At 45.9% G+C, this 16,931-nt stretch overlaps 1 protein-coding gene across 1 annotated transcript; it reads left to right on the forward strand.

Annotated features, from left to right (window-relative positions):
* The first annotated feature begins 1,596 nt into the window (after positions 1 to 1,596).
* Positions 1,597 to 15,146, forward strand: exoc5 (exocyst complex component 5). The gene is made up of 18 exons (XM_036543064.1): positions 1,597 to 1,800; positions 3,248 to 3,342; positions 4,454 to 4,601; positions 5,764 to 5,958; positions 7,694 to 7,758; positions 8,084 to 8,112; positions 8,987 to 9,096; positions 9,513 to 9,557; positions 9,760 to 9,900; positions 11,122 to 11,204; positions 11,288 to 11,497; positions 12,322 to 12,469; positions 12,757 to 12,865; positions 13,243 to 13,363; positions 13,561 to 13,647; positions 13,957 to 14,065; positions 14,161 to 14,376; positions 14,806 to 15,146. Exons 1-18 carry the CDS (start codon positions 1,777 to 1,779, stop codon positions 14,992 to 14,994), a joined length of 2,124 nt encoding a protein of 707 aa, XP_036398957.1. The 5' UTR covers positions 1,597 to 1,776; the 3' UTR covers positions 14,995 to 15,146.
* The last annotated feature ends 1,785 nt before the right edge of the window (positions 15,147 to 16,931 follow it).

Raw genomic sequence — 16,931 nt, forward strand, 5'->3', positions numbered from 1 at the left:
ATTTTAGAATAATAGCGAAGACATCAAAACTATGAAATACCGCAAAATGAAATTATGCAGTGACCAAAAAAGTGTGAAACAAATGAAAACTACCTTATATTTTACATTATTCAAAGTAGCCAAAAATATTTTTAAAAACAATTTTTTGGAAATAAATTCATACATAGACATCAACTTCGCTATTTATATTTGTCGAAGAAATGCATTTCAAGCTTTCAAGCATAAATCTTTAGATCAAAATGTCTTTGAATGTATGTTTCCCATTATCTTAATCAGGTGTGTACAAACTTTTGATTGGTCCTGTATGTAGTGTATTTGGAAGTGCAAAATCTGGACTTTAGTAAAACATTGCATCTAGCATACTGGACCCCTCACCATATGGCCGGTAGTTACTGCAGTTTCCCATATGTCCCTGAAGCTCTGCCTCCAATAATCTTTCTGTCTGTCCCTTCATTGAGGCCCTACAATAACAGCCTCCTCATAACATTGGTTTCACAGTGGAAAGCAGTATCTCACTCAGAGCAGCAGAGTCCCTTTCTTCCATTGATCACCTTTTGAAGACTCACCTCTTCAAGCCGTGTCTCAGTTCATCAGACTCTCATCTACTATGGTGTGCCAAGTCAACTGTGATGTACAGTTCTTTTGTCTGCAGTACTACTTTGTAATGAAGTGGCTGACTGGGTGGTCATGATGAATACTGCTAAATTTAAAGATTTCTGTTGCAATTGGAAAGGATGGCTCCGAGCTGCCTTTTATCGTGTCTTTTTATAGCCACTGATCTTTTGCTATATGTATTCTGCACTATAAATTCTTTTTTTAAAAAACTTTTGTTTAATTGGGGTTGTTAGCTGAGAACTCTGTGTGGCAGTGATGTCTTGGGGAATCAAGGCCACTAAGGGATAGCATAACTTGTACAGCGATCAGGTGGTCAGATGTCTAGAGCCACCCTGGGAATTTGACCAGGACACCCCAGTAATTATCTATACTTTTATGATAAGTGCCATGGGGTCTTTAATGACCACAATGAGTCAGAACCACTAGTAATCTCAGCCAAAGGATGGGATTTACTACAATATAGTTACCAGTTGCCATCACTGCACTGACTTTGCTTGGACCAGAATGCCCATTACTGGCTCACCAACACAACTTCCATCAGCAACCTAGCGTCTCATCAAAGTATTAGCTGAGTGTGTTGTATTTAAACAGCCAGACATGAAACAAACATGTTTCAATCCATTGACAACAACACCAGTTCCTTTATGAAACATTTACATGGCAGCTCGTACTGGGACTAATAAAGAACATGTGGTATAATGGCAAGTAGCTTTAGTTATTTCACATGTCAGGGTGATCTGGCTGCTGGCATAAAAATAATATGTCAACAGTTTTTCTCAGCGTGTCGCCCTTGATAATTGCGTCAGAGAGATGAATACATAATCCTACATGCTAAATCACACTGTTGCAGCATGATGCTGAATTCCCATTTCCAATCAAGGATATGTAGACTACTGCATAAGAGCCCGTAGAGCTCGTGAGCGCGCTTGACTCATTCTGTGCCACCCTCCCTTGGCTGTAGGCGGGGCCTGTCGTCTCCGTTTCCGGCCCGGACATGGCCGCTGGATGCAGGAAGCAGAGGGCCCGTTGTGTACAACACTGAACAACAGTAGACAAGCTATCATATAATAGATCGGACCGTTCGACTCGCCAGTCCGCGGTGTCCCGGCGTGGTCCGGTTTTGCAAATCCACAGCCAACAGCTTTCGTTTGGAAATTAACCATGGCTAGCGCTCAACTATTCGAGGTGGGGCTAAAAACGAGCATAGCAAACTAGCCAGCTAGCTAGTTGTCATGCAAATAACTAGCTGGCTAGCTAGCTAAACCATATGTCATAAAAATACTTATGTTGTGGTTGTTGCAACTTTGTGGTTTATATTTGTCCTTCATTGACTTTGATGCCCCATATCATTCAATGGTCTATTATTAGGTACCGAAGTGTGCACTATCTTTGTAGCTGGCTACGTCCTTATTTTCCGGTCATTTATGGCTAGCAGGCTAAGGACTAACATTAAATGAGTCGTTGGTATTAGGATTGAGGTCTTCGGGATGATATAGTCACTTTATGAGGAGCAGTTGAGGATGTCAGATTTGCACCCTTTTTAATGATAGTTTTTCATTGTTTTGGTTTTGCCAATTGTATGTCGAGGAGTACCAGTACTATTGATGTCGAAGTAGGAGTATGTAATGGTACAGTCCAAAAATCCCAAGGGGTTTGATTGAATTGCTTGGCTGTTTGTCCGCACTAAGAGCTAGCTACACCCAGGCGAACGAGATTTGTTGTTGTGAGGAAACAAAATCATCATTAAAAGTTGTGCTGAAATCCAGACTTTGTATACTGTTACTCCTATAAACAGAAATGAATCCAATGGGATTCTTGATCCTGCATATATAGCCAGATTTTCATTATTTAAGCTGATGAATATAGACTGCGTTGTTGTTTTAATGACAGTGCAGTGAAAGAAAACTGCTGGGAAGTGAGTTCAGATGACTAGAGAAATTGCAGAAGTCGTAGGGATAGCCACTTTGAATAATTTTTAGTTTTGCATATGTGTCAGTGCTTATGAAAGTGGAATATATGTTAATAGTATTTGCTTGAAATTTCAGTTGGCCTCTCATTTAAATGTGATTTGGTACATCTGTTGTGTATGTAAAATTTGACTGTTATCCGTAATATTGCTTACATGCAGGTGGCCCTTATTTTCAGAAAAAATATATATAAATATTATGTATAGATTGAAATGCATCACATTTTGGATGTAAAAATGTATCCTGTTGTTGCTGCATAAAATTTTACATTCCTGCATCATAAGGATTTGTTCTGAATGAGTCCTTGCCCATTGCTTAATATGGGACGAATTAAGAGCATTTTCTAATTTGTAGAGATTTGTTGACATAGTGGGCAAGATAGCAGTAATGAAGCAAAATGCCCACTGTGAAGGGAAATACCTGCTTTTTTAAATGGCAGTCATTACCATTTAAATAAAGGAAATGTTCTCACGGAAATATGGACTGGTTCACATGCCTGATGGGCTTGTAACTGAAAGGTCGCTGGCTCAGTTGCCCTCTGGGGTGCTGCTTAACCCACAATTGCCTAAGTAAAATATCCAGCTGTATAAATGGATGAAATCGTAAGATATGTAAGTTGCTCTGGAAAATGACTAATGTAATGTGATACCTGCTTCTTCTCTCAGGAACCTTTCGATGCGGATGAGTACATCGAGCGGCTGGCATGGAGGACCCCAGGAGGAGGCTCCAAAGGAGGGGCTGAGGCGTTTGACCCCAAAAGGTAATGATCGCATTGCCCTGCTCTTCTCACACAGCCATCCCTGACCAGCTGTCCAGACCCTCTGCTTTTGTGTGACTGACTGCATAGTCTTGCGCAAGTGTGTGTGTGTGTGTGTGTGTGTGTGTGTGTGTATATGTGTGTGTGGGCACAAGCTTTGCTGGGACAGGCCCAAGGAGGGTCCCAGCATGTGGGACCGTCAACACCCCCCCACCCCCCATTGGTGTGACAAGCGCTGGCAGATGCTTGATGTCACATCAGCTCCACTGTATAAGAGGTGACAACGTAATTCACATGTTGACAGTGCTCTTTACATGCCCGGGTTTCCCCTGGGGACTGGTGACGGGCACCGCTGGGCAGCCCATGTTGGCACAATGAGCCATGTTTTCCATGCCATCTGCTCTGTCTCTGCCAGACTCGGGCTGTGAAGACACTTAAAAGCAGTGCACCATGGGAGGTGTCACATTGCAGTCATGAAGCACTGAGTCATGGCTTACCAAGAGAATAAGTATTGGAAGGCAGGCCTTAAGCTGCAGTAGCCAGTGTAGAGGGAATTATTCTAGAGATTACACACTCATCACTTTGGGATGTGTTCTCCCCCTAAAGAAACCACTGCTGACTTAGAGCATCTGCTCAGTGGCCCTTATAGGACTTATGATGCTGCTGACCAGACTGTCTGTACGTGGACCCATAAATCCAGAGACCTGGAAATTAATTTCACAATACTATTTTTCTACTTTAACTGCGGTGAAAGGTTAGCAGGAGTGGCAGCTGGTATTCATCTCCCCTGGAAATTGACGATTTGCCATTTTTTTCCTGCTGATTCTATATTATTCTCTTCATAAATTGTGGAAAGTGGACAGTGCCTCAGCATCTGGTGGGGGTTCTTTACTTTGCTAAATCTCTTGCAGGGAGTATTAGGCAGAATATCAGATCAAGCCATTGTTCCCCAGAAGTTTTCACCTTGTTGGCAAGTGACATGTTCGGGTTTATGGGATAAACTTGAGGAGAGAGCATAGGATGGGTACCCAGCTGTCGTGCAGTAGTAGAGATCATGTGGCTGGTTAAATGGACTGATTGAGGTAATGCGTGTGCTCCACTCTGCCCCCTGTAGGCTGCTGGAGGAGTTTGAGAAGCACATCGAGGAGCTCAAGCAGTTGGACGAGCGCATCCAGAGGAGGGTGGAAAAGCTGGAGCAACAGTGCCACCGGGAGGCCAAGGAGTTCGCCCGCAAAGTGCAAGACCTGCAGAGGAGCAACCAGGTGGGTGCAGGCTCACCAAGGTCACAAGGCAGGGACATTTCCTCCAGGACTCAACCCAGTATAGGGCCAGGTGGCTTTCGCCTCCCTGGGGGCAAGTTCACTAACTGGAGTTCAGTTTAGCTGTGTGTCAGCTATACCTGAGGCAAGCCACAGGCATTTCCACTGCTGACCTGGGTTAATAGCATGTGCCAATCTCTGATATGACAGTTAGTTTGCCCTAAGCCCAGGTGAGTGAAATGAAAGTAGGTTGTTATCCTGTAAAATACCTTACAAGAGCAAGGTCTTGTTCATCATCATTAGTTAGGTAGTTCGTAAATCAGGTGAATAAACATTAGACAAACGTTTTATCCCATGTGCCAGATGCCTTATCTGAATATAGCTGTCATCAATCTCCAAAATCTTTTTTGTAATCTCCCTACAACTGAAATAAAACACAAGCATCATGGCTACTTCCTCCATTATAAGATAGTGAGACAATGCACAGTTTTGTTGTAAGTGTGGCCGAAATTCATTCAACCCCAAAGCTGTTCACAAGGTGCGGAGTGACTCTTTTGTCGGGAATCCAGAGCACTGAATTGTGTGATTGTAGAGCAGTGTAAATACAGGGTGAGAGTGTGGATATGGCTGTATCACCTCAGAATGCTGGCCTGCCATCCGTAGACCTAAGATCTCCATTTACATTTAGCTGCCCTGTTCAGCCAATCACAGACCTCATTTGTGTATGTGCCGTGTAAATTTGACAATTGCAAATGGAGCAGGTTCCTCATACCTGGAGGGCAGGAATAGTCTACACCAGTGTTTCTCAATCCTACTCCTGGAGGTCCCCTGTCCTGCATATCTTCTATCTATCCTTGCTGCTTGATTAAAGCAGGTGTACTCAGCTAATCAAAAGTGCCACTGATGAGTTCAGTCAGGTAGGTAGAGCAGGGAAAGATGGAAAACGTGCAGAGCAGGGGGCCTTCAGGAGTAGGATTGAGAAACACTGGTCTACACCTTAAATGTACCCTCTTATCCTTATACAGATATGTCAGTGCTGTGATGTCTTTGTTGTTATCCCTGGCGTTATTAAGGTCTGGAAGTTCCTTTAAATCCCTGACTGTTTGTATGCCTGCAATATGATATCGGTTTGATTCTCTGATTGTCTGTCCATCTGTTTGTACAGGTGGCATTCCAGCACTTCCAGGAGCTGGACGAGCACATCAGCTACGTTGCTACGAAGGTGTGCCACCTCGGCGACCAGCTGGAAGGTGTGAACACGCCGCGGCAAAGGGCGGTGGAGGCCCAGCGCCTCATGACCTACTTCAACGAGTTCCTGGATGGGGAGCTGCGCAGCGACGTCTTCAACAACCCAGACAAGGTGAGCTGTGCCTGCCACGCCTGTTCAGCACTCGCACTTGCATTTCTTACACCCCGAATGCAACTGAGTCAGTGCCATCGGCCCACAAGGCACTGCCGAAAGACATCCCTGGGTTGTGGCATAGCCCTGTGTCCATTACACTGCTTTCGCCTCCCCATTATGACAATATGACCATTCTGTTGTCATTACTGAACCAGGCTTTTGCTACAGACGTGCCTTAAGACAAACGAGCAGGTTTGAATGCTGTGCTACTTTTGAACAATGAGGAAACAGTGTTTCTGAAACTTTACGGTCCCACGGTCCAGCTTGCCATCTTCATAATCTGCCGGGAGCTTAATGCTACTCATCTTCTACAACAGCTTTGCTCTTGATAAATGAAGGCTGTGCAGTGGATTTGGGGGTGATATCAGGCTTTCGTGCTTCCATGGATTGGGGCTCCAGAGATTTAAAAATGGAACAGATGCATTTCTGTGGGGAACTGAGGCCCCCCGTCTTAATAGGGTAATCATTCTAAGCTCCATTTTTGAGGGGAACCCAGTATGTGAAAAGCAGCACATGAACTGATAACATTTGATTTACTGGAACATGAGCTTTTGCTGAAACCTATTGACATATATAATTAATTGATATGAATTTACTATTATATTCAAAATGTTAAAACAATTTCTGTAGTGTCATCAGGCTTACATTAAATGGTGAGCGGGAGGAAAACCATTTTATTAAAAGCTGGTAGCAGTCACTAGCTTGGTGGGTTTAGAGCTACGTTTTGCTTGTCATAAACTGGCAAGATGGACCCCAGTGACCCAGGTGCTGGAAGTTGAGAAACACTGCAGATGCTTAGCTTAGAGAAAATAACCTTCTCCTAAGTAAAGGCACCATGTATAATGCAGCACATGGCCTTGGGTAGTGAAGGCCCAGCTGAATGGGGAGAGTAACCCCACGCGGGAGCATAAAGCTAGGCATTCCTTTGTCCTCTGTGGTGCATGTCTGAATGAAGGCGGGAAAAGTCTATGGTGGACATTGCGGGGCGCGGCGACGAAGGCCGGCACCGGGTGTCCGGAGGTGTGTGGGAATGTCGGCTGGTTTTTTTTTTTTCATTTTTTCACGAGCATACCTCGAGCTGAGGAGGGAAGCTGTGAGTCAATAGCTTGAGGGGGAGGCTCTGCTAATCCTTCTGAAAGGGAGGGCTGGCCCGCCAGCATGGAGACAAGTGCTGCTAAACCCTGACTGCAGGGAGACGGCTACATTACTTACATGGGATTTAGCTAATCTTAGCTAGAGGACAGATACTTAGAAAGCCTCGCAGAGCAAAAAGGCAGCATCCACCTCACGGGAGCGGGGTAATGATGTTAGCCGAGGCAGGCATATGCGGCAGCAGAATAGATGCGGACGGCAGGGCCGACGTACATTTTGGGCGATCGGGTTGGGGGGGGGGGGGGGGCTCTCAACAAGGCCCTTCAGGAAGATATCCCAGCCCGGACAGATTATCGAAGGATATTAAGAGTCTTGTGGGATTACACCCCATTCAGAACAGGCAGGCAATAAAGAGTTGGATGCGCTGCAAACTCGGTGGTGCTGATATTCAGGTGTGTCGAGCTGGCAGTTATCATCCAGGCGGCGGGCATGTGGTGGGTGATTTAATTAAAGCTGATCCTCCAGAGTGGAGGTGCTGCTGGCCTCTCCTGTCTAAACGGCTGCCTCACGGGGTCTTCTCGGCTCTCCCTCTCCTCCGTAGATTAAAGAAGCTGCTGACATTATTCAGAAGCTGCACCTCATCGCCCAGGAGCTGCCGTTTGACAGGTGAGTTACCCAGAATTCCACTCTGCACAAGGCTGCCAAAAGTGTAGGCACAGAGGCTGCTGGGAAGGTTCTGAAGGGCTCCATCAGCCTCCAAATTTTGGATAAAATAACAGCCACACGCCTAGACCTCATACCCCAACAAAACCATTAAACTAAATAGCCATACCATCATAAATGTGAAGCTGAACGCAATGCGTTTGACCTTTTCAGTGTAGCTTACTTTACATCCACGACTTCTCATTGCGAATCCCGATCAGGAAGTCCGAATAGTTGTGTGTTTCTTGGACACTCATCCTAATGGCTCTCTGTCTTTGTCTCTTGGCAGGTTTGCTGATGTCAAAGCCAAGATTGCCAGTGAGTATTTGCTTTCGAAGACTTGGAAGGAAGTCAGCCTTTGATACAACACTGTTCAGGGGTTCTGTAATTTTTCTAGAAAGGAAATGCAACTGTAGCAGCTGCACAGATATGTCAGATATTATCAAGACCTGATATCAAACAGCCCCAAACCATTGTATTTACCTAATAGTAGACCAGCCAACATGAGCTATTATTAAACAGCATCATCTTTTAATAGGTATTTTTCATACTAGATCAAACAGTCATAGGGTGACACACAAGACCAAGGTGGATAGCATTTTTGATTTGGAATTTTCAAAGGTCATGGATTTAGACCATATGCATTGCATAGATCAACAAAACTTGCTATTTTCATGAACACATACCTAGATGGAGTGCTATACATATAACAAGCATATTTGTTTTCATTTTGCCCAAGGATAATGTTTGTTATATAGTCTAGGTGTGTGTCTGTTTTGGGTATATTTGACCTTTGACCCCTTGCAAATTACCTTAAAATTCCAATTCCAAAAATTTTATCTAGCCTGACCTTGTTTTCTGCATAATGACTGTTTGATCTGGCATAGATACCATCTATTAACAGACTCAGAAAGCCATTTTCACCTTTGGCTGGTTTAATATAAATGAGACTGAGACTGTCTGCTGCATGACTGTCATATTAGTTCATCGTAGTGAAGTTTTGCTTAATTTAATGAACCAGTTGTTGTCACATTCTTATAACATTAAATCACAACGGCCACTATAAAGTTGCTGACAAATGATCACAGGGCTTTCTTTAACTCTGACCGTGTGTGTGTGTGTGTGTGTGTGTGTGTGTGTGTGTGTGTGTGTGTGTGTGTGTGTGTGTGTGTGTGTGTGTGTGCTCGGCCAGGTAAATACCATGATCTGGAGCGTCAGCTGATCCAGGAGTTCACGGCCGCTCAGCGCAGGGGCGAGATCGGCCGCATGCGGGAGGTGGCCGCAGTCCTGCTGCACTTCAAGGTGACTGACAAACACAGAGGAGACCCTGTAAACACACACTTCTCAATCCAGCCAACTGCCATCCAACCAAAGGCCAATGTCACCTTGGTGCATAGCACACAGGAGTGCAGGGAGAGTACATACATTACTGGTATGGAAATCAGTGACATTTACCCTTTTATGGGCAACTCATGAGGTCAGCCATTTTGGATCCAGTCAAAATGTTGGTTCATGTTAAAATGTATTGCCTGAATCCACAAAAAAGCTGCTGTGATTGAAAAATGACAGGTATCTCTTCCAGGGTGCCATTTTTGAAAGTGTGTTTTTATGCAAATTAATCTGGGCCTTCAACCAATCGAGATTGTCGCATAAAAGTCAGTGACACAGTTTGGGGAGTAAAGATTGTGACCAGACTCTCTCTGTTGTGACTCCTCCAGGGCTATGCACATTGTGTGGATGTCTACATCAAACAGTGCCAGGAGGTGAGTCTGCTGGTTTTCATTGGAGCACTCTTTGTTTGTAATGACAGATCTGCCTCTGTGTAGCTTGTTTTTGGGTGCTTGTATATTCTGTAGTCTTTTCAGCATTTTTCTTTGCCACCATGTACTGCCAGGATGAGGGTGGCACTGGCTGAATTGACTGTGTTGTTGCTGTTCCGCTATGACGTGGCATGTCTGTGCCCAGGGGGCCTACGCACGGGCAGACGTGTTTGAAGACACCGCCCTCCTGTGCCAGCGCGTCAACAAGCAGGTGGGCGAGGTCTTCTGCAGCCCGGAGACCGTCATGGCAAAGCTCATCCAGAACATTTTCGAGAACAAGCTGCAGGTAAGCCAGCCACAGGAACAGACTTACTTAGGGTGCGAAGAAGGGAACACCGTGGTGCTTTTGTGTTGGTGCGTTCCAGACTGTTTTCGCTCTGTTTCTGCTTTCAAAAATGTTGGACTGCATCTCCCAGAATCCCTTGCTTCACTGCTCTGAAGGCCTGCACAGGAAGGGGAAACTTCCTTTTGCTGAAAATGCCACGTTTGTGAATGATACAGAGTGACAGTATGAATTGCCAACTGTATTACCTGAAAGTATATTCAGTAGCTATTGTTAGGGCCTGGTGGTTCTTGCAGCCTGGTTTTAAACGTGTAATTACTTTAAAATTCACTAGATGTGTTTGTGAATTGTTAAGCAGATCACCTAAGAGGGTATGTAGCAGTTTTAAGGGGTACTTGTGTAAGCAGTAGGAATTTGATGCATTCCCTTACATCATTGCTTTATTAGTGGGGTTAGCTTGAGGTGATAATGCAGGAAGCCACTAAACACTTACATAGAGTAATTCACATATTTGCTAGTTTTTGTCGTAGCTGAGCTCTTCGATAATTCGTTTTGATTGAATCATTAGTTTAACATTAATCAGGATTTAACCTCACATAAGTACTTTGTTAGTTTGATATGTTACTTTGGTACATATATTAGTTACAGATATTTGATATGAGAAACACTAGGTTATAATATAATATGAAATACCTCAATAAAATTTGCTTTGTATGTACAACTCCTTTCTGAGGAAGTAAGTAAGCTGTGAGTAGAAATTAATGATAAACTGAGATCATTAATTGCATTTTAATGTGTGTGTGTGTGTATGTATATATATATATATATATATATATATATATATATATATATATATATATATATATATATATATATATATATATAATATGTGTGTGTGTAACATACCATGGCTTTCATAGAAAGTTTATTTGCAGGGCAAGTTAAGTGAATTTTCACCTCTGAATTCATAGCAGTGGCAGTGTGGGGTTAAGTGCTTGGCTAATGTAGGACTCGTAACTGAAGTGCTCCCGGTTCAATTTCCCACTGGGGCACTGCTGTTGTACCCTTGGCTGTATAAATGGATAAAAGCTGTATAAATGGATAAAATTGTAACCTATGTAAGTCACTCTGGATAAGAGCATTTGATAACTGACAGTAAAGTACTGACAGTAAACTGACAGTAATGTAATATAAGTGCTGCCAACTGAAGTCCTGTGTTTGCAGACCCATGTGAGGGACAAACTTGAGGAGACCCGGCGGTCCGATGCAGAGCAGTACCTCAAGAACCTGTACGACCTCTACACCAGGTAAGACAGTGGATGCCCATTCCTTTTGACCTTCACCCATCCCTGGAACTGAGGTGACACCTCCCCCGACTGTGTGTCTCCAGGACGACGACCCTGGCCACCAAGCTAATGGAGTTCAACCTGGGCTCGGACAAGCACACCTTCCTGTCCAAACTGATCAAGAACATCTTCTCGTCCCACCTGGAGAGCTACATGGACATGGAGCGGGAATACCTGCGCACACGCAGCTCCATGATCCTGCAGCGCTACTACGACTCCAAGAACCACCAGAAGCGCCCGCTCGGCACCGGCAGGTAAGGGCTGCTCGCTGCCACCCTGTCCTCTCCACCTGACGGCCTGGCCAGCCACTCCCACACGCATCCCATAATTAGACCAAACCCTCTGTGCTCCCTCATGGGTCTACCCGCACGTATCAAGGCAGTGCACTGCTAAAGTAGTTCAGTTTCAAATCACCTTTAATTCGTCAAATGATTTTGACCTGGAGTCAGTGATAATTTTTTATGTGTAGTAGTGTGTTGGGTTCTGGTATGCACTTGAGGTAAAACAAATACTTTAATCAAATTGAGGAGGCTGCTCCAGCCTAGAGGGACAGGCATGTGCAATTTTTGGAGCAACTTGCCATTAATTTGACTGCAGGAATATAAAAACCAAATATGGGGGCACGTTAGATGAATATTATTGTGTTACATCTGCAACACAGGTCAGCTAACCCACTTTCCTCTTAAGGCCTTAACTGTTACAGTCTGCCAAAGCCAGCAGTCAGGGTCCTCACAGCTGGCCCCATGTGGAAGGCTTGACTGCTATTTTTAAACTTGTGATGGCTGTTGTGCTGGTCTCCCAGCATAGAGAAGAGTCAGTGACATTTTTCCCTATTTGCTCTGAGTCTGTATTTAGTCCAAATGCCCCTTTCTGAGTCTTGCATATTATATTATCGTTATGACAAATCCAGATTGAAGCTAAAAATAGAAGAAACAGGAACTGAAATAGCTCAGTGCTAGTGTATATCCACTGTGAGCTAAACCTTGCTGGTGTAACGCTCAGGTGTCAGTTTGCAGAGGGTCTGTCTGTCCGTCCTCACTGCAGGCACCAGTAACCCTTTTGTCATCTGTCTGTCCAGCATCCAGGAGCTGAAGGAACGCATCCGACAGCGCACCAACCTGCCGCTGGGGCCCAGCATCGACACCCACGGGGAGACCTTCCTCTCCCAGGAGGTGGTGGTCAACCTGCTGCAGGAGACGCGCCACGCCTTTGAACGTTGCCACAGGGTAACTCAGAATCCCCTGTACATTTCACCCCAGAGCTGTACTTCTGTTCCTTGGTGTTTCTCGGTGTTGCCTTGTCGTGGCACTCATTTCAGGTCACTCATTGTGAGTGGCATTTCAGTGGAGGAAAATGCTGACAACACCATTAGACATTTACCATTCATCAGCTCTCAGTGTGAGCGTACACTTCCTGTGGATCCTGTTACATTGTAGGCTGGAAGTTAGTCAGAATCCTGTGAGGTTTTTGTGACTGTAATCAGACCCCCTCCCTCTTCTTCGCCTCCCCACAGCTATCAGACCCCTCTGACCTGCCCAAGAATGCCTTCTCCATCTTCCTGCTGCTGGTGGAGCACCTGTGTGTAGACCACATTGACTATGCGCTGGAGATCGGCCTGTCAGGTAGGCATACCTGTTACCTGGCCCAGTGGGATCCAGTTTCCTTTGCCATTGGTGCACATAGACTAATGTGACAGAGGTAGGAATAAAGCGTTAAATGACCGTGTATCAGTACTTGTCGAGACTATTACAGAGAGGTAACGCTAACCATTGCATATGTCCTGCCTGTCTACTTTACTGAAAGAGTTCCCTTTGCCGTGAGCCAGGGTGGTGAGTAGCCAATGAAATTATCTGTATGTCCCTGCTCTGTATAATCTGGCACAGAGGGGGTGGCTGCTGTCACTGTGTCTCAGCAGAAAATGGCAGAGAGGGTGGTGTAGCAGGAGATGTCATTGTAAACGGTAACTGCAGTGTCATTGAGATGGCTCTTTCCCTGACAGCTATCCCCTCAGCCGACGCGAAGAATGCCAACCTCTACTTCCTGGATGTGGTGCAGCAGGCCAACACCATCTTCCACCTCTTTGACAAGCAGTTCAATGACCACCTCATGCCACTCATCAGGTAAGCTTGAAGTGAAACCCTACAGCCAGGTCCCATGGCACTGTGCCCCCTGCACATCCCTGCATATCCATGCCACTACTAAGGGTTCTGCTCTCCAGTTAGCACCACAGTCACAGTACTCTCACAGGAACAAATATCCCCTCTCAAATTCTCTCAGTATTCTCCCCTAACCTCTCTGGCTTTGTGTCTCCCTTCAGCTCCTCCCCCAAGCTCACCGAGTGCCTGCACAAGAAAAAGGAGGTGATCGAGCAGATGGAGGTCAAGCTGGACACTGGTATTGACAGGTGGGCGGCAGACATTGACCTGCTCCTCTCTCAGCAGCAGTAGTCTCTCTCTCCAAGCTCTGCTTAGATGGAGCATGTAGACACCACACTGGGGCTTTGATGCCGTTTGTAGTTACGTGGACTATGATGAGGCAGTACGTGAATCATCCCACATAAGGGCATCCACTAAGCCACTACGTATTGTGTGTGAGGGTGAGGCGATGAGATTTGTCAGTGCCTGTGTTTCATTGCATTGACCTGGGTCACTTCCTCTTGCATGCGTTTTTTTGTGGCTTCTCTGAGTGCAGTTTCCTTTGCCCTCCTCTGCAGGACTCTGAACTGCATGGTGGGCCAGATGAAGCACATCCTGGCCACTGAGCAGAAGAAGACCGACTTCAAGCCGGAGGACGAGAACAACGTGATGATCCAGTATACCAATGTACGGGCCAGCCCACCCCGCCCCGCTTTAGACAGGCGACCCAGCCGCGCCGCATTGACCCCACCCTGTCCTCTGTCTCCCCTCCCCTTCCCCAGGCCTGCTCCAAGGTGTGCGCCTACGTCAGCAAGCAGGTGGAGAAGGTGCGGCAGTCGATGGACGGGAAGAACGTGGACACGGTGCTGACAGAGCTGGGCGTGCGCTTCCACCGCCTCATCCACGAGCACCTGCAGCAGTTCAGCTACAGCTCCATGGGCGGCATGCTGGCCATCTGCGACGTGGCCGAGTACCGGCGCTGTGCCAAGGACTTCCGGGTGAGGGGTCAGGGGTCAGGGGTCAGGACACATAATGCATTACATTACATGATTAAATTACATTATCGAGAGCAACTTGCATAGGTTACAATTTTATCCCATTTATACAGCTGGATAGTTACTGTGGCAATTGTGGGTTAAGTACCTTGCTCAGGGTACAACAGCAGCACTCCAGCGAGCTGGCCCGGAACCAGCAACCTTTCGGTTACAAGCCCTGCATCTATACTGCTGCATGCTGAATAGGAGGGGTTTGGGATGATGGGGTTGAGGGGTGTTGCATATTCATGCTCACTGCCTCTACAGGTCAGGAGGGCTGTTTCATAGTTTTGGTCCATTCTCAGGATTGGATATATGGGGACATGACTAAGCTTTCGTTCAGTTCCTTTAATCGTATCAGAGTTGCTCACAGCTGCCTGTCTCCCCCTCCAGGTCCCCCTGGTACTGCAGCTCTTCGACACCCTCCATGCTCTGTGTAACCTCCTGGTGGTTGCCCCTGATAACCTGAAGCAGGTGTGCTCAGGGGAGCAGCTCACCAACCTGGACCGTAACCTGCTGCACGCCTTCGTCCAGCTGAGGGCTGACTACCGCTCTTCCAGGCTGGGCCGCCACTTCAGCTAACGACCTCCAGAGGTCGCCGTAACTTCCCTGTAGCCAACAACACTACTGCCCAATCACACCGCACCTACCATATCTCTCTATCTACCTTCTATAATCAACAGCCTCATCCCCAGGAAGTTCAACAAATTCCAGCGTCCCTTCCCCCCCCCCACCCCCCCGCACCCCTGACAAAGCACAGCCCATCAGATGCGATCTCTGGTTCCTGAGCTTCGCACCACGCCTTGCATCTCAGAGAGGACATTGAGCCCCTTCTCCTGCCCACTGACACACAGAGGAACTCATCTTCATGAATTTTGGAGACCTATGCCAGGTCTGGATTTGTGCACTTTTTAAAGATACTCAAACCCGCAATGACTAGAGTGTCTTTGCTAATTTCTGTTTATTGGGTCTAATTTAAATCTTCCAGTTCTAACCCCTCTAACATTGACAGATGCCATGCAAGACCGTTTTGTTTGTTCCCTATACCAGTTGTTTTTACATAGCCATAGTATTAGATGGGCGAGAAAGTCTGAACTGTTGAAGTGTTAGGATCTCACTTTTGGTTTTTTTGTTTTTATCGTGCCAAATGTAAGTGCTGTGTCTCCATTGACCCCAAGGGAATGTAATCAGTGTGAAGCTGCTGTAAAGGAGCCGGCAGCTCAGCCTGGGTTAAGGTGGCCAAAGCACTGCATGCTGGGATGGGTGGTGGCTAACCCTAACGGAGGGCAGCCATAGGCCAGCCCTGGGAACAAGACTGGAATGAAACGTCGCCACCCCACCCTCTCCCACAGCGATCTTGGACCAGAGCGAGCTGCATACAGCACAGATAGGTACACGGCAATGCCCCGCCCTGCAACCACTAGGAAGGGTCAGGGGTAGCAGCAAGAGTGCAAGGTGTCTGCACTAGCCGGGTGTACGCTAAGGGGTCGTGTCTAAAGTGCAGCGGTCTCTGCTCTGGTTGGGCATACGCTAAGGGGTCATGTCTAAAGTGCGGCAGTCTCTGCACTACTCTAGCACATGCTCAGGTGACTGGTGAAAGCCCCAGTAAGTCAGTGAAAACACAGCATCATCTTCTGCAAAAGCAGAGGGTGGTGGAGATGGACTTTGAGACTTGCACATGAGCGCACAGAGGATGTTGTCTGCTTTTTGATTGTGGAAAAAGAATGACCTTGTCTTTGGACTCATTGCAGCATCCCTTTCATCCAGTTAAAGAACCTTTGTTAATGAGTTAACCCTTTCTTGGCAGGGCTCTGTACAGTAATAGTAATGGCTGTCCGGTTGACAGTCTCCTGATCTGGGCAGTGTGGTGTTTTGCTTCTGTTGAGTCAGGCAGGCCGAGGCAGTCCAAGCCTTCACCCCACCCCCCAAGCTGTTGCCTCTGTACAGCTCCTCACCTTTATTAATGATTAATAAAAGAAATAGTTATGTTGTATTGAAGCCTGTTGTTCTTTCATCCTGACTCATCAGCAGTGTGGATCTTAAGGTAAGGTTTTCTACTTTGAGTTTGTAGGCCCATGGAACAGGTTGTAGTCTTTTCATTTTGTTTTTTTTAGGTTATATCTATTTGTGTTTTTATGAATAAGGCTGTATAGTTGGAGTGATAATGAATAGAGTCCCCTACCTGCTCCCCATATTGCACAACCAAAACTACCCACTAAAATCCACTCACTCAGAGGTAATCACAGAAAAGGCAAGTAACATGTATAAACATGGAACAAAATACAAAATAGGTGAAAAGAACCAGATTACAAACTTAACAGGAAGCCTGATGAAGATAACAAAGAAGTTTTTATTTTTTAAACTGGTAAGGAAAGCTGCCGAACATGAATGTATTAAAAAGAAACAGCATTTATATTTTTTTGCATGGAAGACTCGATTTCATGAGGGTAACTTTCAGGGCTTACATTTTCCACCTTTATTTATGTTTACTTCCTTAGAAAAGGACTTGGCTCACCTAC

This window comes from Megalops cyprinoides, chromosome 12 (genome assembly GCF_013368585.1).
Source record: "Megalops cyprinoides isolate fMegCyp1 chromosome 12, fMegCyp1.pri, whole genome shotgun sequence".
Classification (NCBI taxonomy): domain Eukaryota; kingdom Metazoa; phylum Chordata; class Actinopteri; order Elopiformes; family Megalopidae; genus Megalops; species Megalops cyprinoides.

Bases quoted from the DNA above. Each gene is read 5' to 3' on its own strand.
- exoc5 (XM_036543064.1), top strand. From the start codon at position 1,777: ATGGCTAGCGCTCAACTATTCGAG. The intron at 7,759-8,083 runs GTGAGTTACCCA...GTCTCTTGGCAG, and splicing joins CAGGAGCTGCCGTTTGACAG to GTTTGCTGATGTCAAAGCCA. The intron at 12,866-13,242 runs GTAGGCATACCT...TTTCCCTGACAG, and splicing joins GCTGGAGATCGGCCTGTCAG to CTATCCCCTCAGCCGACGCG.